The 24,834-nt window shown below is 45.7% G+C and overlaps 1 protein-coding gene across 5 annotated transcripts; it reads right to left on the bottom strand.

The window, feature by feature from the left end:
- Positions 1-685: 685 nt before the first annotated feature.
- naa25 (N-alpha-acetyltransferase 25, NatB auxiliary subunit) lies at positions 686-24,640 on the bottom strand. 5 transcript variants are annotated; one of them, XM_076986678.1, is made up of 24 exons: positions 24,537-24,640; positions 16,109-16,194; positions 15,761-15,899; positions 15,271-15,389; positions 15,052-15,126; positions 14,838-14,945; positions 14,680-14,758; positions 14,420-14,531; positions 12,766-12,855; positions 11,976-12,148; positions 11,778-11,890; positions 11,294-11,501; positions 9,358-9,447; positions 7,649-7,829; positions 6,163-6,262; positions 5,919-6,070; positions 5,631-5,756; positions 5,001-5,247; positions 4,521-4,647; positions 4,337-4,402; positions 4,135-4,232; positions 3,875-3,985; positions 3,557-3,703; positions 686-2,312 (listed from the first exon to the last, which is right to left on the bottom strand). In XM_076986678.1, exons 1-24 carry the CDS (start codon positions 24,592-24,594, stop codon positions 2,190-2,192), a joined length of 2,928 nt encoding a protein of 975 aa, XP_076842793.1. In that variant the 5' UTR covers positions 24,595-24,640; the 3' UTR covers positions 686-2,189. The 5 variants fall into 5 exon arrangements, 3 of the variants coding, with proteins under 3 accessions (XP_076842793.1, XP_076842794.1, XP_076842795.1); XM_076986679.1 differs by having other exon boundaries at positions 4,521-4,644; XM_076986680.1 differs by lacking the exon at positions 24,537-24,640 and adding an exon at positions 17,918-18,396.
- Between the last annotated feature and the right edge of the window lie 194 nt (positions 24,641-24,834).

The following is a 24,834-nucleotide window of genomic DNA, read 5'->3' as shown; positions in this document are numbered from 1 at the left end:
CAGCGATCCATATGTCAAAGGTCAAGACCATAAGCTGCCCTGTCTTGCCAGGCGTGTTGAGAGTAAAGAGTAAAGGGGCTGTGAAAATTTATTCCATGACCATCGTTGCTGCCTTTCAACATGGCTTTGGAAGAAACTGCAGCTGACCCAGAGCAATAGTGCCATCTGCTGGACTGCTAGTCTAATAACAGGGTTATTGAAACTGCAGATCTGTGCCGTGCAAGAACGTCAGCTAGCGTCATTTTGTAGCCAAATTACGTGTTTAGTTGTATTTCACAGCCAGTATTTGCTCACCATACACCGATGGGTAGTGATTTTTTAGGCATTGCATTTGTATCACCTATGTCCATACACACAAATATATTCAGCAACAAATGCTTGGTCTTATCAAACACAAAAATGTTAAACGAGTCTGGGTTAAAACAAGAAACCTTTTCAGTTAAGGAAATGTTAATATTTGTGCTGGTATATAATAATTATTATATTATTTGTTATTAGCTGGTACCAAGAATTTCTCTGAACCAATCTAAGCGTTTTGCCTAACTACTTTTTTCAGGCAGAATAGATTTAAGATGATACCAAAATGAAATGGTCATTCTTAGCCTGAAGCCTGGATATTCATACCAAGTGTGAAAGATGCAGGCCCAGTGATAACGCTTAAATAAAGGTTCCGATTCTACCGTAATAAGGTCACGTATTTATTGACTAAAGTATTACATTCTAAAACTTTGCATTACTCATTTCGACATGGCAACTGTACAGTTATTTTTGGTACATTTACATAAAAAAAAACCCATCCTTTCACATTCCAGTGTTTTTATTATTTTTTCCAATTTTCCTAACAAAAGAAGAGAAATGACAGATTGTCAACCACTTCTTCGCACCTCACGATGAGCTCTTCGGTCCAGAAGTAGTCTACAGGAGTTTGTTTGGAGAGCTTTGCGGGTCACACACACCACACCCACTGATCGTTCACACCACTTTTTGCTCTCAGAACATAAAAAAGACAAAAAATATAATAACGACTCATTCTTACCCAAAACAACTCTAAGCAGAGCAAAGCTACGGCCTGCAGCACACTCCCCCAAACTATAAATATGAATTTTGTCATTTTATTCTAATGAAACATGTAAACAACGAAGCCTGCTGTTGCAATCCCCGTAGTAAATGAGGGAGCCTGCTTCAGCTGTAATGCTTTTGTTAATTTTTTTAATTTTTTGTCAATATTAAAAAAATCTCACAATTTCAGGGACCACAGTGCAATTTACTTATTTCCCTCAACGGTATAAACAGTAAACATAATTTTTTTTGTTTTTATTAAAAAAGTGTTCAGCCCCAGCTTAACTGAAATTCATGTTTCGGTACAACAGAAACCCCGGGTAGAGTCGGACCAAAGCCTGTTCTTTGCCCATCTGGATTTGTATACAACGTGAGCATCTGACTCGACGTTCCATCACCGTCCGATACTGTGAAAGTCTTTTGCTATGAACGACGGAGAAGAGCCCCTTGCAGAAGGCAGTACTACTTCATGTAGATGGTCCCTTCAGTTGGTGAAATCAAACTGTAGGTAGTATGCTACATCTTGCAGTGCACATGACCCGTGCATTAATAGGTCTTTTATGTACTCCATAATGTACACACAAATGTCAGTGCCCTACATAAGCTCACCTTGTAGAATAAGGGGAAAAAAAAGTTGTCTGGGGAAACGGCGTGACAGGCACTGACAGATGAGCGCTGCTCTGGATGAACGGCTGTGTTGGGGAGGAGCTACTGAGGGTCAGCTAGTGCTCGGCCGCAAGACGCCACAACAAGAACCAGGAGGACAAAGTGAACTCACTTTAATTCTGGCAAGTTTGGCGTAGATATTCATAGATCTTCACACTATGTACAATAATTTATAGAGTAGCTCTTCTAAAATTGCTTATTTGCTTGCCTGTCTGGTTTGCCAGGAAGAGGATGTGTGTTTTCAGTGGAGCGGCGGTTCAGAGAGACGTCATTGCGCTGAAGCGGTCAAGTTGTGGGAGTGGAGAAAGTACAAAGAGATAGACTGGATCATCTTGAAGAGGGGGAGGGATGGTGAGGGCGAGGGACAGAGAGGGAGGAAGGGAGATGTGAGTTTTGGGAGGTCTGAGGAGACAGGGACTGCAGGAGGTGTTGGCTGTGCTGCTCAGAGGGATGGTTCAGGTGGTTCAGATCTTCAGTGACTTCAACGTGTCTGCTCGTTTGCGCAACAAATCCCCAACTTCCTGCAAGGAGCGGAGGTAGCTGCTCTGAACTTTGTCCATTGCAGTCTTTATGAAGGTCCCTTCCTCCTGCTCAAACACAAATGTTACATCAAAACATACACAAAGGTAGACAAAACCACAACAAAGCAGGCATGAAAGCTCTCATAATGGAGATATTTCAAACTGCAATTCTATTATATGGTGATTGTGATGTGCTCTGTGGGGTAGGTGATCTGATCAAAAGACTGGACTGTATATTATTGTGCCATTTGACTGGTAATGTGGATTATCATAAAACATTGAGCACACTGATTCAAATGTCAGAGATATGTCAAGATGCTCACAGCACAAAAGAAATGTGATGTGTTGCCAATATTATTTGCATATTACAGTCGTCTACGATACTGGTATTGCATATGGCATTATGGTGATGATGGCAAACATATCATTCATTCCTAGAATTAAAAGGCAGAAGGCGAGGTGCTAAAGGAGCTGACCTCTGACCTCCGCGTGTGTGAGGGCGAGGTGCTAAAGGAGCTGACCTCCGACCTCCGCGTGTGTGATGGGCGAGGTGCTAAAGGAGCTGACCTCCGCGTGTGTGAGGGGCGAGGTGCTAAAGGAGCGGACCTCCGCGTGTGTGAGGGCGAGGTGCTAAAGGAGCCGACCTCCGCGTGTGTGAGGGGCGAGGTGCTAAAGGAGCCGACCTCCGCGTGTGTGAGGGCGAGGTGCTAAAGGAGCCGACCTTCGCATGTGTGAGGGGTGAGGTGCTAAAGGAGCTGACCTCCGCGTGTGTGAGGGGCGAGGTGCTAAAGGAGCCGACCTCCGCGTGTGTGAGGGCGAGGTGCTAAAGGAGCCGACCTCCGCGTGTGTGAGGGGCGAGGTGCTAAAGGAGCCGACCTCCGCGTGTGTGAGGGGCGAGGTGCTAAAGGAGCCGACCTCCGCGTGTGTGAGGGCGAGGTGCTAAAGGAGCGGACCTCCGCGTGTGTGAGGGCGAGGTGCTAAAGGAGCGGACCTCCGCGTGTGTGAGGGCGAGGTGCTAAAGGAGCGGACCTCCGCGTGTGTGAGGGGCGAGGTGCTAAAGGAGCCGACCTCCGCGTGTGTGAGGGCGAGGTGCTAAAGGAGCCGACCTCCGACCTCCGCGTGTGTGAGGGCGAGGTGCTAAAGGAGCCGACCTCCGCGTGTGTGAGGGCGAGGTGCTAAAGGAGCCGACCTCCGCGTGTGTGAGGGCGAGGTGCTAAAGGAGCCGACCTCCGACCTCCGCGTGTGTGAGGGCGAGGTGCTAAAGGAGCCGACCTCCGCGTGTGTGAGGGCGAGGTGCTAAAGGAGCTGACCTCCATGTTTGTGAGGCCCTCCAGAGAGAGCGCCTCCAGCTTCAGCGACGCCAGGCTGATCTCCTGGTGCTGGATCTGCTCCAGGGCCTGGCTGACAACACTCTGCAGGCTACTTGTAAACTCCTGGAATCCAGAAAGCACCACTGGCTGGAGAGGGGGAGAGAGAGAGGGGGGAGAGAGAGAGAGAGAGAGAGGGGGAGAGAGAGAGAGAGAGAGAGAGAGAGATATATAAAGAAAGAGGACAAAACCTTGAGGGCCAAATTGAGCTGTGCGGCACAGCCTGACGTGGCGGTGCAGACCCGACGGACTGCGACTCACCATCACCGTGTTGACTTCCTTTTTCTTCTTCTTTTTCTTCTGCAAACTGGACTTAAGTGGCCGGAGAGTGCTGCCACAATAACTGCACACCCAGAGGACTACACAGATTGTCTGGTTTGGGACATTAAACGATGCGTTAATACAGCAGAGACGTGGGAGAGAGGTTCTGGCTACTGGAATCGACCAATCAGACGATGTAAAGCAAAGAGCAGCAGCAGTTCCCACGATGATGATTAGCCATTTGGGATGTGGGCACTCACCTCTACAAAGAAGACTAGGTTCTCCAACAGAGAAGGCTGGACTCTACATTGGCTCTCCCTCACTTCCAACAAGTCGCCTTTGCATTTACTCAGCATATCTGGTGTAGGAGAGAGAGAGCTCACCACACTTCATAGATCATGTATGAGAAGTTACCATTTAGAAATGTGCATGTACAGTTAAAACAAACCATACACAACCCACCTTGAAGTTGTACTGTTAATGATTTGAAGAGATTTGCTATCTGGGCCTGACGTTCCACGGACTGATCTAAAACAAAGGAAGAGCTGTGTGTGAACGGCGTGTGTGTGTTGTGTGGGTGGTGTATGGGCAGTGTGTGGGTGGTGGTGCAAGTGGTGTGTGTAGAGTGCGGGCAGTGTGAGCTTACCCAGGCCGGTCTCCAGTTCCTGGAGGTGGAGGGGTAGCTGCAGGGCGGCCAGCTGACAGTGGCAGCCACCACTGGCCAGAGCCTGGGCCAGGCGGGAGGAGGGAGGGCCCAGGAAGGGGTACTGCTGCTGTGACACACACACACACACACACACACACACACACACACACACACACACACACACACACACACACACACACACACACACACACACACACCTTTAGACCCACAGTACAATAACAAGGACTGAGAGGAAGATTTGACCAAGTTCCTAAAAACGAAAAGACATTTACTGTTTTACTGTGAAATCACTTGGCATTATTTCTTGATTTCTATGACTTTATTTCTAAGAGTATTTTACATAAGCACTAAGGAGGTCCATCATCATGGAAAGAACAATGGACTAATGTTACCGAGCTGAGTGGTGTTGTGGGAGGTGTGTGTGTGTGTGTGTGTGTGTGTGTGTACGTGCTCACTCACGTGTGTGTACTGCTCTGCCTGGCTGATCGTGTTCTCCAGCTGCGTGAGGAGTGGACCCATGGCGTTGGGTTTGGAACCCACTCCATTCTCTGCACTCTTCTCTGCATTGTGCTGCGTAGGGGGCGGGGCCCGCGGTGATGGACACAGGCCCGAGAGGCAGCCGGCCAGCCGGAGCGTGAGGGAGCGCAGGCGGAGCCACAGAGTCTCCTCCTCCAGAGAGAGACGCCGCTGCTCCTCAGTCAGCTGCCTGTGGCCACACCCCCACAACACAAGGGTGTGTGTTACAACTCGGGGTTACGGCACTGAAATGACGGCAAGGCACAAAATATGTGTGTGTGTGCTGTGTGTGTGTGTGTGTGCTGTGCACATGAGCCAATCAAACCACAGACGTGGCCTAGGAAACAGAGTCCTTTAGTACAGGCCTCATGTCCATCTCTAACCACATGTCAGTTATGTAACCAACTTCATATCGCAAGTCATGACAGGAGTGCAGCTACATAATTACAGCATGACATGCTCTTGGGGTTGAGCCCTGAACATGCTGCACACTGCAGTCAGCTGCTGGTGGAACAAGGCAAGCGCAGTGTGTGTGTGTGTGTGTGTGAGAGAGAAGAAAACCTAATACTGTACTGGACTTTCGGGTTCCAGCTGACAAAAACGTTGAGATCACGATTGTCCCGCAAGTTGTCCCATGGGATGTCGTCTTCTTCGGGACAAAGAGACATATTCTTCACACTCTCTTCTAACGTGGACAATCTGAACACAGGACAAAACACAATCACCCATCTATTTGTCAAATTATTCAGCAGATGGCAATAAGGATGTTTAAAGACCTATGTGTCCCATGTTAACAAAATAAAAGTCAATAAAGTAAAAATCAGCAGTTCAGTCTGAATAAGCCGGTCAGAGAGAGCTCACATGTCTGCTTCCAGATAGAGGTCCAGCAGCATCCTCTCTGTGCGCACCTGGGCAAAGTGCAGAGAGTTGTTCAGGCGGTTCCTAAAGGCGATGAACTCCGGGATTTTCTCAAACGCGCCGTACTTGTACGCCTGAATGATGTATTCTGAGGTCTGCAAGAGGAACGACAGAGCTGAGTCTGGAGGACTGCACTGGAGTGTCATGGCCACGTGCGGTGGAGCGTGGGGGGGACGACGACACTTACATCTTTCTGGTTTGAGTGAAAAAACCTGAGGGAGAAGTTGCACGCCTGGGATGCAGCAGCAAACTGGCCCAAGGACTCAGCATAACGAGTCAGTAAGTATCTGCAGGCATGAAAATGGGTCCGGGGTTAAAAATGTGAGAAGACCGGGGGGGGCGGGGCATGTGACGTCATGGGGATACGGCGACGGGGCGTTGACGTGGGGGGCATTGACATGTGACGTCATGGGGATACGGCGACGGGGGGGGGGGGGGGGGGGGGGGGGGGGGGGGGGTGGTGGTGGCTGCTGGTGTACGGGGATACAGCGACAGGTGAGTCGTGGCCACGCGTTATTATTTTTTACATGATGTCACCTTACGGGCTCCGTAAAATATAGTAAAATCCATTAAAAAAATGTTTTGACTGTCTTGTCAATGGATTCAATGTACGAGCCAGATCCGTAAATGCGAGAAGCTGTTTTCGCCATTCCGGATGGCTTAGTCAAAACCATTACGTCTTAATGAACCAATAAATACATCAGCGGCGAAAATGAGTGTAAAAATACCACGGTTCACGTGTTTTTATTTTCTAACATGGGCTAAAGCACAGGGTAGACTCAAACGACAAGCGTTTACAACTTCATCTTCAACCTTTTCAGCCCTGGCGCGAATGTTATCCTCACACGTCCCTGGATTCACCAGTTACAACTATAGACACACTAGAAAAAAAATCTTGTTTCTCATTTTATGTCGCCGTTAACTACACGGGGTTGACGCGAACTTAGTATGCCCATCTACCTATTTATCACAAGAGCTTGTGGCTATTTCTGACAGTGTTCAACGCTGTAGCGAACGGCAGTAACTTTGTTTTACCGCAAAATATGAAAACGATTGAAACCATTAATAACCCAATTAAATCCACTGGGAAATGTACGATCTGGTAAATGTAGTGGTAAATGTACGATCTGGTAAATGTAGTGGTAAATGTACGATCTGGTAAACGTGGTAAATGTATGATCTGGTAAATGTAGTGGTAAATGTACGATCTGGTAAACGTGGTAAATGTATGATCTGGTAAATGTAGTGGTAAATGTATGCTCTTCTGCCTTGTCCCCGGTGTAGCACTAGGTCCTGCTTCTCGTCCTGCTTAGCAGTAAATGAATAACATGAATGAAGAACGTTCGCATGATTGAACGCTATTTGGCCTCTATGAAGGTTCTGGGCGGAAACTGCTGGAATTGCCGATTTCGGAAGTGCTCTGTTTGCTTATTAAGTCAATATAATTAAAATATATACATATAATCTCCCGACCCCCCCCCCCCCCCCCCCCCCCCCATAAAAAAAACTCATCGGATCTACACGATTCACGTAAGTCACCCTTTTCGACTTCAAAACGGCGAATTTCGCCGAAAGGTGACAGATTTTCATGCCTGATCTGTGGACAGAAAAAACAAAACAATATCAACCTGTGACAGGGGGGCGGAGCCAGGACAGTGGGGCCAGATGCTCACCCTATGGTGTCATGCTGAACGTGCTTGGCGTCCAGGCTGGAGTAGAGGTCCACTACAGGCTCAAAGGCTCCCAGGCGACAGAAGAGGAGGAGGAGGAGCAGCTTGAACTGGGCGTTAGATGGGCTGTGCGACAGGCCTTCCTCCAGGAGCCCGAGACACTGCCAGAGCATGTGCTCATTACCTGATTCCCATGTGGGAGCCGCAGGAGAGTCGGCGTCACACACACGAGACACAGCAGAGAGGACATGTGTGATGGCAAACAAAGATAAAGAATTAACTTACATCTTGACACATTTCACAAGTCAGAATACTGACACCAGGTCAGTCTTAGAATTCTAGTTAAATAAGGCTGTAGGACAACTCAATCTACTATGTTAGTGTATCCAGTAGGACAACTCAATCTACCATGTTAGTGTACCTAGTGTCCAGTAGGACTAGGGATGCACCGATTCCGATATTAATATCTGTATCGGTCCCGATATTGGAAAAAATTCTAGATCAGGTATCGGTGACAATGTGACCGATCCATAAAAACAGATCTATTCAGTCTAATTCTATGCTTGTAACGCTTTTTGGAGTTAGTTCAACCTTAAATATCCACTCTGTCCCGTATAGAAGTGAACTTGGACAGTTAACAGGCGAGTGAAACATGAAGCACACAGAGGAGAGGTGAATCACTGACTCGTACTCGCGCTGGTGCTATTACACTTAGTCCGTTTATTTGCTGGTTGACCAAAATTAAGCTGGGCTCCAGCACTACTTGACTGTTCATACATGAACTGGTGAGTTGTCCAAAGCTCATTGAATGCGTTACTTACAGAAATAAAATAAAAATAAAATAAAGAGCAGTGGTCTGATTCGGTCTATGGCAGAAAGCTAAAAAAAAACATCCATGCGCGCACTCAACTCGCTCCCTTAAAGAGACAGTACACATATTTCTAGCCGTTACATGCTTTGTGCTCTGCGTGATGTCTGCGGTAGCCGCATAGGAATAGCTGTTTCTCTTATTTCATCTCCTTATTTATTTTAAATTATATTTAGAATTCTTGAACCATTTCAAAGGTTTCTTGCAGTTTATTTTTTTTCATGTTTGACCAAAGATGTGAAACTATTGTTTTTGTCCATTTCAGGTTCTTTGGTATTATTTATTTGACATACAATGTTATATTCATAATTGCACTGACTGAACAAACGCAAGTTGTGTTTTAACATGTTTTTATGTGTGTTTAAGTGTGCTATACTGGTGCAGTTTTCAATAAACTTGTAATTCAGTATGTGTAAAAAAAAAAAAAAAATTATTAGTGCTGTCAATTCCAGGTGCCGCGATTAAAAGTCCTCACCAGGATTTTGCTCAAGCTTGCTAGATTTTCTAATTAGCAATCCAGGTAAAATTAGTGGAATCACCACAATCCAGGAAGCCTGAGCAAAATCCTGGATAGGACTTTTAATTGCGGCACCTGGAATTGACAGCACTAAAAATTATGTTTTAAGTCGATTCAGCACTGTTTTAGATCAGATCAGTATCGGCCGATACTAAGCCTCAGATATCTGAATCGGTATCGGAAGTGAAAAACGTGAATCGGTGCATCCCTAAGTAGGACAACTCAATCTACCATGTTAGTGTACCCAGTGTCCAGTAGACCCTCAGCCACCTTACTAGGTTGGCATAAAATGATGCTTGGGGCATGCCTGAGGGTCAAGGGCCTTACCAGTCTCCAACCACAGGTCAATGTAGATGTGGGCCGCCATGAGGCAGTACATATCTGAGAACTGCAGTTCAGTCTTTAGACAGGATGTCCCTGTTGAGTAAACAGAAAGTTAACGGTCATCAAAGGGAAGTAGTGCTCATGCGTTTAGAAGACAAATAAGCCAAGTGGAACTGGCAGACAGTAGAGTGAGAGGGGAGGAGACCGAATAGAGAATACTGACCACATACTAAAGATCAGAATTCAGAATGATTACAGTGGTATTACCTGTAGCTGAAGCCTAGCTCAAAATATATAGTTACACACACACACACACACACAGGCCACTTTATTAGGTACACCTTGCTAGTACCGGGTTGGACCCCTTTTGCCTTCAGAACTGCCTTAATCCTTCGTGTCATAGATTCAACAAGGTACTGGAAACATTCCTCAGAGAGTCTGGTCCATATTGACATGATAACATCACACAGTTGCTGCAGATTTGTCAGCTGCACATCCATGATGTGAATCTCCCGTTACACCACATCCCAAAGGTGCTCTAGTGGACTGAGATCTGGTGACTGTGGAGGCCATTCGAGAACAGTCACCAGATTGTCATGTTCAAGAAACCAATCTGAGATGATTCATGCTTTTATGTCATGGTGCGTTATCCTGCTGGAAATAGCCATCAGAAGATGGGTTCACTGTGGTCATAAAGCGATGGACACGGTCAGCAACAATACTCAGATAGGCTGTGGCGTTGACACGATGCTCAATTGGTACTTAAGGGCCCTGAACGTTGATACAAGGCGGATGATCCATCAATGAACTGAATCATGGCCTGGTGGTTAGGGAACTGGGAGTTTTTCCTTGCCACTGTCGCCTTTGGCTTGCTCACTGGGGGCTAGGACTCGGCACTTGTAAAGCTGCTTTGTGACAACAACTGTTGTAAAAAGCGCTATATAAATAAAATTTGATTGATTGATTGATTGACTGGTCTTGTGACCGGAGGGTCGTGGGTTCGATCCCCAGACCTGAGGCCATGACTGAGGTGCCCCTGAGCAAGGCCCTTAACCCTCAATTGCTCACTTGTATAAAAAAAAAAGAGAAAAAAAAAATGTAAGTTGCTCTGGATAAGGGCGTCTGCCAAATGCCATAAATGTAAATGACTGACCATCAAGAAGGTTAAGACTCTTAATAAGAATTACAGAGAGAACACGTATATTAATACACATTCCCATCACTTCTTTGTTAACTGTCGTCATGGTGACTGGCGAAGGCCAGAGGAGGATGGGTTCCCTCAATGAGTCTTCGTTCCTCCTCATGCTCTTAGGGAGTTTCTCCTTGCCACTGTCGTCTTTGGCTTGCTCACTGGGGGCTTGGACTCAGACACTTGTAAAGCTGCATTGTAGCAGCAACTTTTGTAAAAAGTGCTATATAAATTAATTTTGATTGATACAAGGCAGGATGGATCCGTGTGTTCACGTTATTTAAACCAAACTCTGAACCTACCATCTAAACAGCAGAAATAACCTTTCCCAACCTCCCATTCTGATGCAATTTCAACATCAGTACGTCGTCTTGGCCATGTGTACAGTGTACAGAGTTACTGCCGTGTGATGGCTGATAAGATATACGTGTTAACAAGCAGTTGATACCCAATAAAGCAGCCACTGTATGTACACAAGTATGTACACACACACACACACACACACACAGACCTGAGTGCATGCACACATGATAGCTAATGAAGTACCTCTGTCAGAAACACATTCTGTTTCTTTGTGAACTGATCTATCTATAAACACGTTGATAACGACTATTACAATAATATCATCACAACAGTACTATTAAAATCATTACTATACCTTTTATCACCATCATAAATACATGAATCTACAAGCACACAAGTGTTCATGTTTGGAAACGGCAGGTGTGTGGCGATCCCGTAGCGGCTCACCAAACTGCAGCCCGTGGTGGTAGTGGGCCTTGAGCTGGCGGATGAGGCCCAGTCTGGCGGAGACACTAAGTGCGTGCTGCAGGCCCAGGGAGCGTGACAGCTGCGTCACACTCAGGTGCCTCTGGAGGGCGCGGCCATCGCTGGGCAGAGCCACGCCCGCCTCACCCACCGGGCCCAGCGGCACAGCCTCCGTCAGCCTGTTGATGAACTGATGCGCCCGCACGGCTGTTAGAACACGCTGCCCCCTGGGGCTGGTTCTACCCCCAGAGGCCCAAAGGACCTTACAGCTACAGAACGAACACTGGTTCACACCTGTTTACTTGTGCTGTTCTACAGCTCAGCAACACAGTGACAGCATATAGGAAACTTGAGTAACTTGGGGATTATGGGTAACTAATAGTCATAATAATGATCATTTAAAAAAGCTTCCAACTACTCAAATCAGTACCCAGGTGTGTGTGTATTTATGAGAAACTGTCGCTACCTGGACATACTGGTCCGGTAAAAGCAGGTGTAGAAAGATCTTCAGGTCTGTGACACAACATGGCTTATCTCCAAATTTCACAAAGTACTGAAACATCAGCTCCAGAGGTTCTCCTGCAAATATCAGAGCTCCAGTGAACATCTTCACGCTACCACCCGACCCTGCAATGACCCGGCCCAGCCCCTCCCACCCGCCTACCCAGCTGCTGCTCGTCAGGGCAGGCCCTCTGGCGCAGGCGGCCAATCAGCTCCAGACGGGCCAGGTAGGGGCCTCGTAGGGGTCGCGACTCCTTGCCCTCCTCAGCCGCCAGACGCTCCTTCACAAATGCGATGGCCTGGGCCACAGAGCAGTGCACCTCGCCCTCTGTACAGCTGGGGTAGCCGTGAGTGATGGGACGAACAGCGACACGTTAGCCAGAGATGACCACCACTCAACTAAGACCAAACCACCACTCAACTAAGACCAAACCACCACTCAACTAAGACCAAACCACCACTCAACTAAGACCAAACCACCACTCAACTAAGACTAAACCACCACTCAACTAAGACCAAACCACCACTCAACTAAGACCAAACCACCACTCAACTAAGACCAAACCACCACTTAACTAAGACCAAACCACCACTTAACTAAGACTAAACCACTACTCAACTAAGACTAAACCACCACTCAACTAAGACTAAACCACCACTCAACTAAGACTAAACCACCACTCAACTAAGACTAAACCAGCGTTCATGAATGGGACTGATTAGAATGCTGGTTATTTACAGTATTTCATTATTACCAACTGTTAGTTCCACACAGTATTAACCCATGCAATTATTATAAACAATAAAAACAATTATAGAATAGAAGCTAATACCTGTTTTATATATAGAATTTACATGAGCTGTCACCAAGCACTGGGTCTCTTAAATTACTAACTGGTCTAAAGTGCTAAATGTTATTATGTTGGGATGGCACTAGTGCTACGAACACTCACTGGTCTCCTTCCTCGGGTGGTGTCCAGCTCTGGTCATTGAGATTGAACAAGGAATCAAAATATGATAAGTAGAACTGCCAGTCATCGGGGCTAAGAGAAAGATGAAAAAACACGAAACAAGACAAGACTTTACTGATCTCCGTCAGTGGAAATTGGGAGTACTACAGCAGCATAGAAGACAGCATGAGTGAATACATGAAACATACCACATCTTCTGGACTATAGAGTGCACCTCAATATAAGCCGCACCTACAAAGTTGAATTTTTTAATGGAAAATGTTGTATAAGCTGCACCAAGCTAAAAGTCGCATATATCTACTGAACTGAATACATTTAACTGAACTGATCAGTTTCTGAACGGTGCCTGTAGCATTTCATGTGCAACAGTTTTGGCTTTCAGCCGGTGTTGTGTCGAATTCTGATTCCCCTCGTTTATCCGCATAAAGATGCTACAGTTTATATTATCGATTTACGTTTCTATGCATAAATAAGAGCTAGACTTAAATTATCCATCACAGCGAACGGTACGGCATTATCTATGTCCAAAGCCACACTGGCTCAAGGGTGTTAATTATTTTAAATAAAAAACACAGTGGCTATACTGAAGTTCACCTCTGACCACGACTTTGCAGTATTAAAGCAGTATATGTCTAAATATCTAGTTAGGACAAAACTAGAGTGCTCAATGAACTAAGTTATAATCACTGTAACTCCGGAATATCATCTGTAGCGTCTTTATGCGTGTGCAAACGAGGGGAGTCGGAATTTGGCACAACACGTTCATTTGAAAAAAATGTCTCCGTCATGCCTGCTGCTTGCATGTGCTAAATGAAAATGAGCACTTTCTTCTTTGATTTACAACTGTCACCTACCACCTGATTCACTTTCTGCTCCGCCCCCTGACGGGTGAAGAAAAATCTACAGAAAAGCCACACCTCAGTATAAGCCCCATGGTTCAAATCGTGGGGTAAAAAGTAGCGGCTTATAGTCTGGAAAATACGGTAAATACAAATGTCAATCACATAAATATAAAACAAAGGGGTCAGAGAGCAGATATAGACAAAGGGGTCAGAGAGCAGCAGTATTACTGTGTTACAGGAAGCAGTTGCTCTAGTCTGGCATAAAGTAAGGGTCTTCACCTCTGATGAGGTTTAATGGTGCCAAAAATACTTTCTTTGGTATTGAAAATAATGGTATCTGCTTGCAGTGAATCACTGTTAAAAATCAATAACGATCATAATCTGAAGGGCTGACTCCATTGCACCATTAATTCAGGCTGTATGGTGTCTTGGAGCCTGAGGTTGTTGGAGAACTCATTTTGATGGCTGTTTGCTTGGCTGAACCCTGCTGAGTTGGCTGTGTTGAGCAGACTTTAGGCCACTTCAATGCCCTGCAGTTTTATCCTCCAATTCTTCTGTCTGGGTAGAAAATTGCCACGGTGTGAGAAGTGCTGGACAGTTGAAATCTGGCATGTCTACCGCTGGAATACATCTAGATCAGCCCAGGAGTGCCTTTACACCGGGTTGTATCTACAGCAGCTCAGGAGCACATCTCCAACAGGAGGAAGTTCAGAACAGCTCTGCCCACAAACCACACTGACACTCCCACACGAGACCCGCGGCATGCCGGGTTCTTGGGGGGGGGGGATATGTACTTTTTCAGCAGCAGTTTTCGGGACAGGGCGTTGCACTCGGGCCAGCGCTGCAACCGATGGTACAGCAGCAGGCACTTGTTTTCCCGGCTTTGCAGTTCACTAGTGAGCTTCTCTGAGTAGACAAAACACACACATGCGTATGCACACACACAAACACATACACACACAATATTTTTTGTTTTGGGACAATTCTCGTGCTAAAAAACAATCAGAAATGTGTGGAGAGTGAGCACAGAGGTCTGTCTGGTCTGCATCCTCACCTCCCAGCTGCCCCCGCACCACCTCCAGCGCCTCCACATACTTCCCCAGACGCTCCAGGATCATAAAGTACAGCTGCACCTGGAAGGAGGTGCAACCTCATTATTCCTGCCTGACGCTGGCAGGATGGGTGGGAGCATCTGTGGGACGGGTTCCTTACCTCCGCCTCCGCCTCGATCTTCTCCTCTCTGACCATCTTCTCCACCATCCGCTCAGCGAGAGGCAGGAACATCGTGTGGGAGAGCTTCTCGTCCTGGGCGGAGATGGCCTGAGACCGGACGACGGACAACCTCACATCCAGCTAGCCACAGCTGCTGCTTGCCATCATGAATTTGAGCTCCATATTATCGAAATTTGAAAAGAAGTGAACATACCTGCATCACCAAGCTCATAACCGACCAGAAGTAATAGGGGTTTTTGGGTACAATCTTATAAAGGGCCATCCCAGCCTAATGGAGGCAGAAAGACAGGTACAGGAGAGAGAGACAAAATGGCCCAATTATGAACGGCCTTTTGTTAAAGGCTAAAGCTAGGACCAGTCCATGAGCCAGCCAACCAGGCCAGGAACACCCGGAGCTGGCGGGCAGCAGTACCTGTTGCATTTTCTTGTATTCCCCAACACGAGCATAAGCCATGAAGAGGTGTGAGTGGTACTCCTCGCTGGTCGGAACCTTCCGGACTGCGGCTTCGTACAGCTTGGTCACCAGCTCCGCTACAGACAGGGAGAGCACAGACACCTGAGCTAATTTACCACAGAAAAGTGGAAAGGCAGGTCGATTCTTTTCAGAGGAACCATGATGTGCCTTGTGTAGCTTGTTCGTTTTAGGTGCCAAAGTGTCCGGTGTTTCAGACGCATGCAAGCACACTACACTCTCCTGTGCTGTTGGTGTTCTGGGATAATACGCTCTTTGATACGAGACCATTTGCTCCAACAGATGCAATGTGAGCAAATTCCCGACCAACCTCACCTACTCCCGATTAGATGTTCGCTACGACCACGTGCACTGCGATGGCGGGATGCATGCACTTGAGCACATTAAATCGTGGGTGTAGCGTGGGTCAGAGGTGTTCAGGGGGACTCACGTCGGTGCATCTCCCGGTAGAGGATGGTGAGAGCCTGCAAGGAGTTGTCGTCCGTGGGTTCAAGGCCAGCCACCTCTTGGGCAAGAGTGAAGGCTTCGTCCTGCTTGCCTGTGCGCTGCAGACCAATGGCCTTGAGGACCTACGCACCAGAAGAAGTCGTTCCAAGCTCATTAGGGATATCGTAGGGTATTTTTATTACAATCAAGTTAAGAAGGGAAAGTGACAATTGGAATCTGGAATATTGGCTTCTGAGCTGTTCTGAATGATGTCATGAACAATGTGATGTCACTTCTCCTCCACCTTAGCAGAGAGGAGCTGCTAACATCAGGGCCGGGCGACGCTACCTACCTTAGCACAGTGAAGGTCCTTGTGCTTCTTCAGAAGTTTCTCTGCCTGCTGGATTGCCATCTTGTTATTGCCATTGTCAAGGTAATCTGTGAGATGAAGGTAAAAAGATCAAGTAATTCAGATGATGACATTCAAACATTAAGACAGTGGTTCCCAAACTTTTTCTGCCGTGCCCCCCTTTAGTAGATGAGAATATTTTTGCGCCTCCCCCCCATATTGACTAGGGATGCACCGATTCACGGTTTTCACTTCCGATACCGATTCAGATATCTGAGGCTTCGTATCGGCCGATACTGATCCGATACCCAGTGGCGGACTTAGCAATTTGGGGGCTCAAGGCGAAATTAGGTAGGGGGCCCATCAACATTAATATGCGAGAAAAAAGTCAGCTAATCAGGAGCCCCTACAGTGGGCTGCAGTGGGAGGGGCCCAAGGCAGTTGCCTAGCCACGCCTCTATGCAAAGACCGCCTCTGCCGATACCGATCTGATAAGAGTAAAACTGTGCTGAATCGACTTAAAGCATTTTTTAAAAAACACAGACATACTGAATTACAAGTTTATTGAAAACTCTGCACCAGTATAGCACACTTAAACACACATAAAACATGTAAAAACAACACAACTTGCATTTGTTCAGTCACTGCAACTATGAATATAACATTGAATGTAAAATAAATTATACCAAAGAACCTGAAACTTACAAAAACAATAGGTTCACAACTTTGGTCAAACATGAAAAAAATAAACTGTAAGAAACCTTTTAAATGGTTCAAGAATTCTAAATATAATTTTAAATAAATAAGGAGATGAAATAAGAGAAACAGCAATACCTATGTGGCTAGTTTGCTAGCGCAGACATCACGCAGAGCACAAAGCATGTAACGGCCAGAAATATGTGTACTGTCTCTTTAAGGGAGCGAATTGAGCGCGCGTATGGAATATTGTTGTTTTAGCTTTCTGCCGTAGACCGAGTCAGACCACTGCTCTTTAATTTATTTTTGTAAGTAACGCATTCAATGAGCTTTGGACAACTCACCAGTTCATGTATGAACAGTCATGTAGTGCTGGATCCCAGGTTTATTTTGGTCAACCAGCAAATAAACGGACTAAGTGTAATACCACCAGCGCGAGTACGAGTCTGTGATTCACCTCTCCTCTGTGTGCTTTGTGTTTCACTCGCCTGTTAACTGTCCAAGTTCACTTCTATCCGGGACAGAGTGGATATTTAATGTTGAACTAACTCAGAAAAGCGTTACGAGCATAGAATTAGACTGAATAGATCTGTTTTTATGGATCGGTCACATTGTCACCGATACCCGATCTAGAATTTGTTTTCAGATATTAATATCGGAATCGGTGCATCCCTAATATTGACACGTGCACGTTTTACTTCCAAGCTCTGCGCCCCCCCCTGCAATAGCTCCGCGCCCCACCTAGGGGGCGCGCCCCCCACTTTGGGAACCATTGCATTAAGACATCTATATTATGACAGCTTTATCACAGCTACATTGCCGTTTACAACAGCATGTCTTTGTTCTGGTTTTGTACAGGCTGTCTAGACTCATCTAATTAAAGCACTAGGATTCATCTGATGATCTGATTCAAGGAAATGCTAAAGCCGCACAATTCATCAGTCTGTGAAACTGCTCAACAGCATCATCTTTTAGCTTTTGATTCGCATTTACTAAATTGACCTCCGAAAGCAATTACAGTCAGTAATTACAGAAAATAAACTTAGCCAACATAGTTCCATATCAGATAAACCCAATCTAAACAATTCATTTCCAATTAGATGGAGTCTGAAATACCTCCCAAAGTTGGTGACACAATTTCTAACACGTGTCAGAGTCATGCATGAGGACGTGGAGACTAGCTGCTTCACTGTAGTGTGGCCTGGAGCTTCTTCACCAACAGGAATGAGGACCAGCACCTCAGCCAGCATGACCAGAGGGCAAAACACAGACCACTGACGTTAGATCAAGCATCCGAGAGTACAATCAACGTCCGTGGCATGTAGGGTACGAGGCCGATAGTCAAGAGCATGAAGGAGAGTGAGCAAGTGAATAAGGAGGGAGTGAGCAAGTGAATAAGGAGGGAGTGAGCAAAGTGAATAAGGAGGGAGTGAGCAAGTGAATAAGGAGGGAGTGAGCAAGTGAATAAGGAGGGAGTGAGCAAGTGAATAAGGAGGGAGTGAGCAAGTGAATAAGGAGGGAGTGAGCAAAGTGCTGCAAAGCAGCTGCATGCTGATCTGTAACGTGGCATATCAAAGCTCTGGAGATATTCACTCCTGGTTTGACACGAGAGCAAAACTGCTACCCTCCTCCCTCCATACACCCACCCTCCCCACACACACATCTCCACTCACCTACACACACACACACACACACACACACCTCCACTCACCTACACACACACACCCCCAAGGCTTGCACTGAAAGAATGCACAAGACTGTGACTCATGACAGGTGGCTGCCAAAATTAACGACCAGACAAAGACATCTGACAAACGAGGCTGCTCCGCTGTCTAAGCTAATGGGCAGCTACTACACCTCTCTGCTGTCTGAGCCATGGGCAGCTACTACACCTCTCTGCTGTCTGAGCCATGGGCAGCTACTACACCTCTCTGCTGTCTGAGCCATGGGCAGCTACTACACCTCTCTGCTGTCTGAGCCATGGGCAGCTACTACTAGGGTTGCAACGGTATGAGATTTTCACGGTATGATAACCGTCTCAGAAAATACCGCGGTATCACGGTTATCACGGTATCACAGTTAGTTTGTTTATTATTAAAAGATACACGGACCCTTAAAGAAATTACAACAAGTTTTTTTTGTTCAATTAACTATTTATTGTAGAAACTGGAACTATTGTATACAAAATGTCTCCTTTAAAAAAAAATAAGCTGTACACAGGTTTATATAAATACTGCAAAATTAGAGAAACCTAAATCATGGATTTCAATACAATTATTTAAGTTTAAATGATCTAATATCTGATAAACTCAGCCTGGGTCAGTGTCTGATCAACAACTGTTGTAAACGTTCGTTGTACTGCCAAGTTAGAATATAACCGGATACTGCAGAAAGAGAGGATTTATTTCTGACATGACCCTCACAATAGAGATTTCTATTTTAAGGCTTTCACACCGAGTCTGGTTTTAACATGTGAAAAACAGGCACGTTAGAATTTGAAAATGAACGCATGTAAATTAATGGCGTCTTTCACATCCAGTGAAAGCAAGGACCATAAAAAGCTAGGTTTATACTTTCACTAGTGACCGTAGCGCGCGACTCCGCACAGTTCTTTTGTATTACTTAACAAATACGAGCCTCTTGTAATTCCAGGACGAAACATGAGAGAACGTGAATACGTTAAGATTGGGCGTTTTGAAAATAAACATCCATTAAATAATGTGATGAAAAAGCGAATTATTTCGAGTATATGTATAAATATTTAACTTAATTAAGTTTAAGGTGCTGGGAAATATTGAAACGGACCTTTAAAGTTACGTACAAATGCTTTAATTCCACCTTATAAAGGTGTATGAACCCTGCAAACATGACTTTGTTCATTGCGCTGAGGCGCGGCGCGCGCGAAGTTACAAAATTCGAGAGGTGCACGACCTCGCGAATCGACAGCGCGCGAGACCCTCGCGCACGGGCGGAGCCACCGCGATTGCGTCATTTTCGCCGCTGATTTTAGTTTAGCTTTTTTTGTTAAAAAAATTTATTAAATCTGATGCACTTTCTGCCATTCTCACCGCTGCGTGCTGAGTAGCTGAACCGGAGCGGAGTTGCGTCAGTTTCTCCGCTGGCTTGCTTTTTACCGGTAATAAGCAAACGCACACGGTATGATAACCGTGCATTTTAATACCGTGGTATACCGTGAAACCGGTTACCGCTGCAACCCTAGCTACTACACCTCTCTGCTGTCTGAGCCATGGGCAGCTACTACACCTCTCTGCTGTCTGAGCCATGGGCAGCTACTACACCTCTCTGCTGTCTGAGCCATGGGCAGCTACTACACCTCTCCGCTGTCTGAGCCATGGGCAGCTACTACACCTCTCTGCTGTCTGAGCCATGGGCAGCTACTACACCTCTCCGCTGTGAGCCATGGGCAGCTACTACACCTCTCCGCTGTGAGCCATGGGCAGCTACTACACCTCTCTGCTGTCTGAGCCATGGGCAGCTACTACACCTCTCCGCTGTGAGCCATGGGCAGCTACTACACCTCTCCGCTGTCTGAGCTAATGGGCAGCTACTACACCTCTCCGCTGTCTGAGCTAATGGGCAGCTACTACACCTCTCTGCTGTCTGAGCCATGGGCAGCTACTACACCTCTCTGCGGCGTGTATGCAGTCAGCTTCATAAAATGGAGCACCCGAGCTTCTGAACAGAAGGACCATTTCAGACATGTAAACACCAAGCTTTTACAATACAGGAAACGATATTACATTAATAAAATGTATAATAAATCAATTTCTTAGACATAATCAGTACAGCTGCACCGTTTTTAGCATATGTATCAGCCTTGACACTAGACAGTGGAGTTCACCTATGCGTATAACCAGAGGTGTCAATTCCAGGTTCAGAAAGTAAAAGTCCTCACCAGGATTTTGCTCAAGCTCGCCAGATTTTCTAATTAGTGCAATCCAGGTAAAATTAGTGGAATTAACACAATGCAGGAAGCCTGCGCAAAATCCTGGTGAAGACTTTTACTTTCTGAACCTGGAATTGGCACGTCTGTTTATGAGCAATACAGATGAAACTTCAACTCGTGACTTAAATAAATTAATTAATTAAACCCCAGACAGCTTATTTCAGTCAGTCAGTGTGAAAACAGGATATTTACTGTAGATGTACGAGAGACACACAAAGCCGAGCACATCCACCTACAAGGACACAAATCCAGCAATTCAAGAGTGCTGCACTGCAATCAGATGTGAGGTTAAGACAGGCAGGGTCACAATCATCAGTAGTCATGATCGCACTGCCAAGAGATCATCATACAAAAGTACAAACACATTTCATCAACCAGAACAAGCTCAGATAGGGTCACTTTCCAAAATGATGGCGCTGTAGCCATTTAGCCTCATAGCCTACGTGTTTAAATTAGGTTTGGAATTACACCCAGCCACCTGTCTCAGCGCCCTAGCCTCTCCCCTCTCCCCATATAGCTAACCACCTGTCATCCTGTTAGCCTTGCTAATATTACTCACCCCACTAAGGGCGCACAATATATCATTTGTTAATCATTATCGCAATATTAGCCTTTGCGACACTAATATTGCAGAAGGTTGCGATACACGTAGGATTAATCACTTTTTTACTGTGTGCTGTGACCATTCTAACCAATCTCAGATGTTTCAGAGGAGTGTTCTGGGGGTGTTTAAATGAACCCAGATGTTCACATGAACCCTGAGGCCTAACTTTGATATGCAGCAGCGTTACCTCCCTACACTGGGCCCAGCCTTGCTGGAGCAACTCTCTATTATTTAAACTCCCATGCCTTGGCCTCTCAGACGAGCGGTTATGACCTTCGGATGCATCTGCCCTGGGCCCAAGTGGGATCTGCCATGTTGCCCACCATAATGCATAACGCTTCAGTACGGCTATCTCGAAAACACCCCATTTCCCTGCTGAAGCCTGAAGCTTTCATCTCCCCAGAATGTGCTCTGAGATCTCTGGAGCTCAGATTAAAAGAAAAACATAGCATTCAACAGTACTAAGCCAATTAGGGGTGCAAAAAATAACCTTAATCACCTATTATTCTTCAGACATGAAAGATTGAGACCTCTTGGGTCACAACACAGATACAGTCAGTCTGTCCGCTGTGCAACAATTTGCCAGTTACAGGTTCTCACAGAACAGGAACATACCACAGCAAGAGTTATGGATATGACATCTTTGCTTAACCACTCTGCCTTTACTCAGAATTCAGTTTTATCTATATGCTGTCTATTGGGTAATATCTGTCAGTCAGCTACCAATCAACACATTTACATTTATGGCATTTAGCAGATGCTCTTATCCAGAGCGACTTACAAAGTGCTTTGCTTCTGATCACAGAATACATCCTAGGTAATAGTACGGATAGGCCAGAATTCAAGACATCATTGAGTCAGACTACTACTAAATTACAGGAGTCAATGCCATTACCTAGTGTTTTACAAGTTAGACATTTGCCAAGAAGCACAAATAACCATAGACAGACATACAATTTAAGAAAAATGGCAAGTGGTATCAGCTGAGTTAGTGCTCTGGTAAGAACTCAACAAACAGGTGAGTCTTCAGTCTACGCTTGAAGATAGCAATAGACTCTGCAGTCCTAGCAGCTAATGGAAGATCGTTCCACCATCTTGGAGCCAGGACGGAGAATAGTCTGGAGCTTTGTCTTCCATGAGACTTTAAACATGGAGTTTCGAGTCGAGCCAAGAAGAAACCGAAGGACCAATCAAGCACCAAGTGCTTGTGAGAGAATCCTGCTGACACCATATACCCCTGTACTCGGGATCCTCTTTCAGTGTCTCTCCGCTGCAGGACAGGCTACATTTGCTCCTCCTACTTTGGGTACACAAAATGACAGCATCTCAAATGCCAATGGAATGATCTTCAGTCACAAAAGAAACTCCCACTTTACTACTGGTTCACACCTTAAAAATTCACATACATACCACAATAAATAAATAAATAACCCTGAATGGTTCTGCCTGAGGTTCTGTGAGAAGTGATCCTGGTACCTGGCAACACTTATTCACCACCACACCCTACTGTTCTACCAAGTCTCTGTACATTCAACCATTGACCATTTTGGATGATGTTTATCATAACCTGTCCAGAGGTGTCGTGGGTATAGTACACACCACTGCACAGTATATCTAGTTTATATCCTAGCCCTCCCTGTAGAGGACTCAATGCTTAGTATATGCCTGAAGAGTATAAACTTGTGTGATCTTCTAAATTAAAAAAAAGGCTTAATGTCCCAAAGTTATTACCAGTTGGATAGGGGAATAATGTTGTCCTTAAGCCTAAAGGGTAAATGTCCCTGCCATCGAGTTGACTACAATCACAATCTGCATCTATACTCTCAAGTGTCTCCACTTGGTCTGCCAACTACTACCACAAGGGAAACCTTTTAACGGCTTCCATTAAGGACACAGGTTGCTTCTCCAGCACCACTCATCAGAAGAAATTTGCATGTTGCTTAAGACTGCAAAACACACTTCCCAGAGGTCTTCGTCTCCTTGGTAACACCTGAGGGAGTGTCACATGTGCAGTACCCACCCAAGACAGCTTTCAGCACACACCTAAATACGAAAACATTAACAGTCTTTCCCTGGTGGTTCAGATTGCATAAAAAGGTGCTGAATCCTCAGGTGGGGACCTGATATTGATTTGGTATTTGTTCAGTGTTGAAAAGCTCAACATGCTAAAATAAATATATGTCAGTATAAAACAGATTCATTACAATTGTAGTGGTGGTTCCACAAATTAAACTTTACACTAAAATAGCTAGTCACTCAATCTCTGAGGACAATCAAAACCAGCCACATGATATTTACTCAGACAATATTTACAACAGCCACTTTATAACCGTTTTGCATATGTTTTGACTAAAGAACAGAGGAAAAAAACTGCCAGTTTGAGGTAACCCTATGCACGTATGTGTTTTCTATGGATGGCCTCATACATGATCACAAATAGTCCATAGACCACCACAAAACACACACAGCCTAAAGACTAAATCAATCCAAACGAGAGGTCCGTGAGCAGGCGTTCAATTTAGTAAGTTCAAGCTCCCGGTATCCAAATGGCGACGTGCAAAAAGCTTTCGCAGTCAACACGTAGCTAATACATTTATTTAGTTAGAGCTATACAGGATAAAGTTAATGTTAATACGCAGCCACATACACAAGTGTAACACCTTGCTGCCGCTGGTCACCGGTTAGCCACGGCTGCCACTGCACTTCTCGGCTACTTCAGGGTCTGAACCTACCGACACCGGCAGCGACCAGCCGCACCGGACCGACCGCGACCCGGAGGACACGCGGGACCGCTCGCTAGCCTAGCATCACAGCTAATGACATCTAGCAGTCAATTAGCTAGTGAGGTAGCTTAACTAGAAAAAAGGAGACTTTTAGTACTTTAATATGCAAAAAACAAAACGTAGAATATCTCCAGTGTCAGTGGCCAGACCAGGCGCCGTGTGCGGATCCAGAGAGCGGACTCCTGTCAGGACGGTGTCCGCTCAGGCGCCCTGTCACTCTGGACCGCAGGCTAGTCGAATCCGCGGTCGGGTCCTGAGGGCCTTGCCGGCGACACCATGATTCACCCACCGTCAAACAGACTTCATTTTAGACAGCACTAACTAGGCAGGACAAAGTCACGTCGAGACGACCGTGTTTCTCAGACAATTATTAATTCGTACCGTAAATAGGTCTCAGTCTTCTGTCGTTGGGGTCTTGCACATGGCCCCTTGCCGCCATGTTGGAGGTTACCAGGATTAATAACGGAGCATGCGCACTTAGTTCAATACCGAAAGGAAACGCAGATGTACGCGTTCAGCCCTACAGGTTTACCAAATGCACATTTTACCAGTAAACATCGGATTATGTGGCATTATTCCAATAATCGTCATCATTTAACATACTATGAAATTTAACATAGTATGAACCTACATTTTTTCTTTAAATAAATATAAAAAGAAATACATCTTCTGTTTTTTA

Source organism: Brachyhypopomus gauderio, unplaced genomic scaffold (genome assembly GCF_052324685.1).
Source record: "Brachyhypopomus gauderio isolate BG-103 unplaced genomic scaffold, BGAUD_0.2 sc47, whole genome shotgun sequence".
NCBI classification, from domain to species: domain Eukaryota; kingdom Metazoa; phylum Chordata; class Actinopteri; order Gymnotiformes; family Hypopomidae; genus Brachyhypopomus; species Brachyhypopomus gauderio.
Note: the sequence above shows the minus strand (reverse complement) of the source record. Positions and strands in the feature narration are given on the sequence as shown.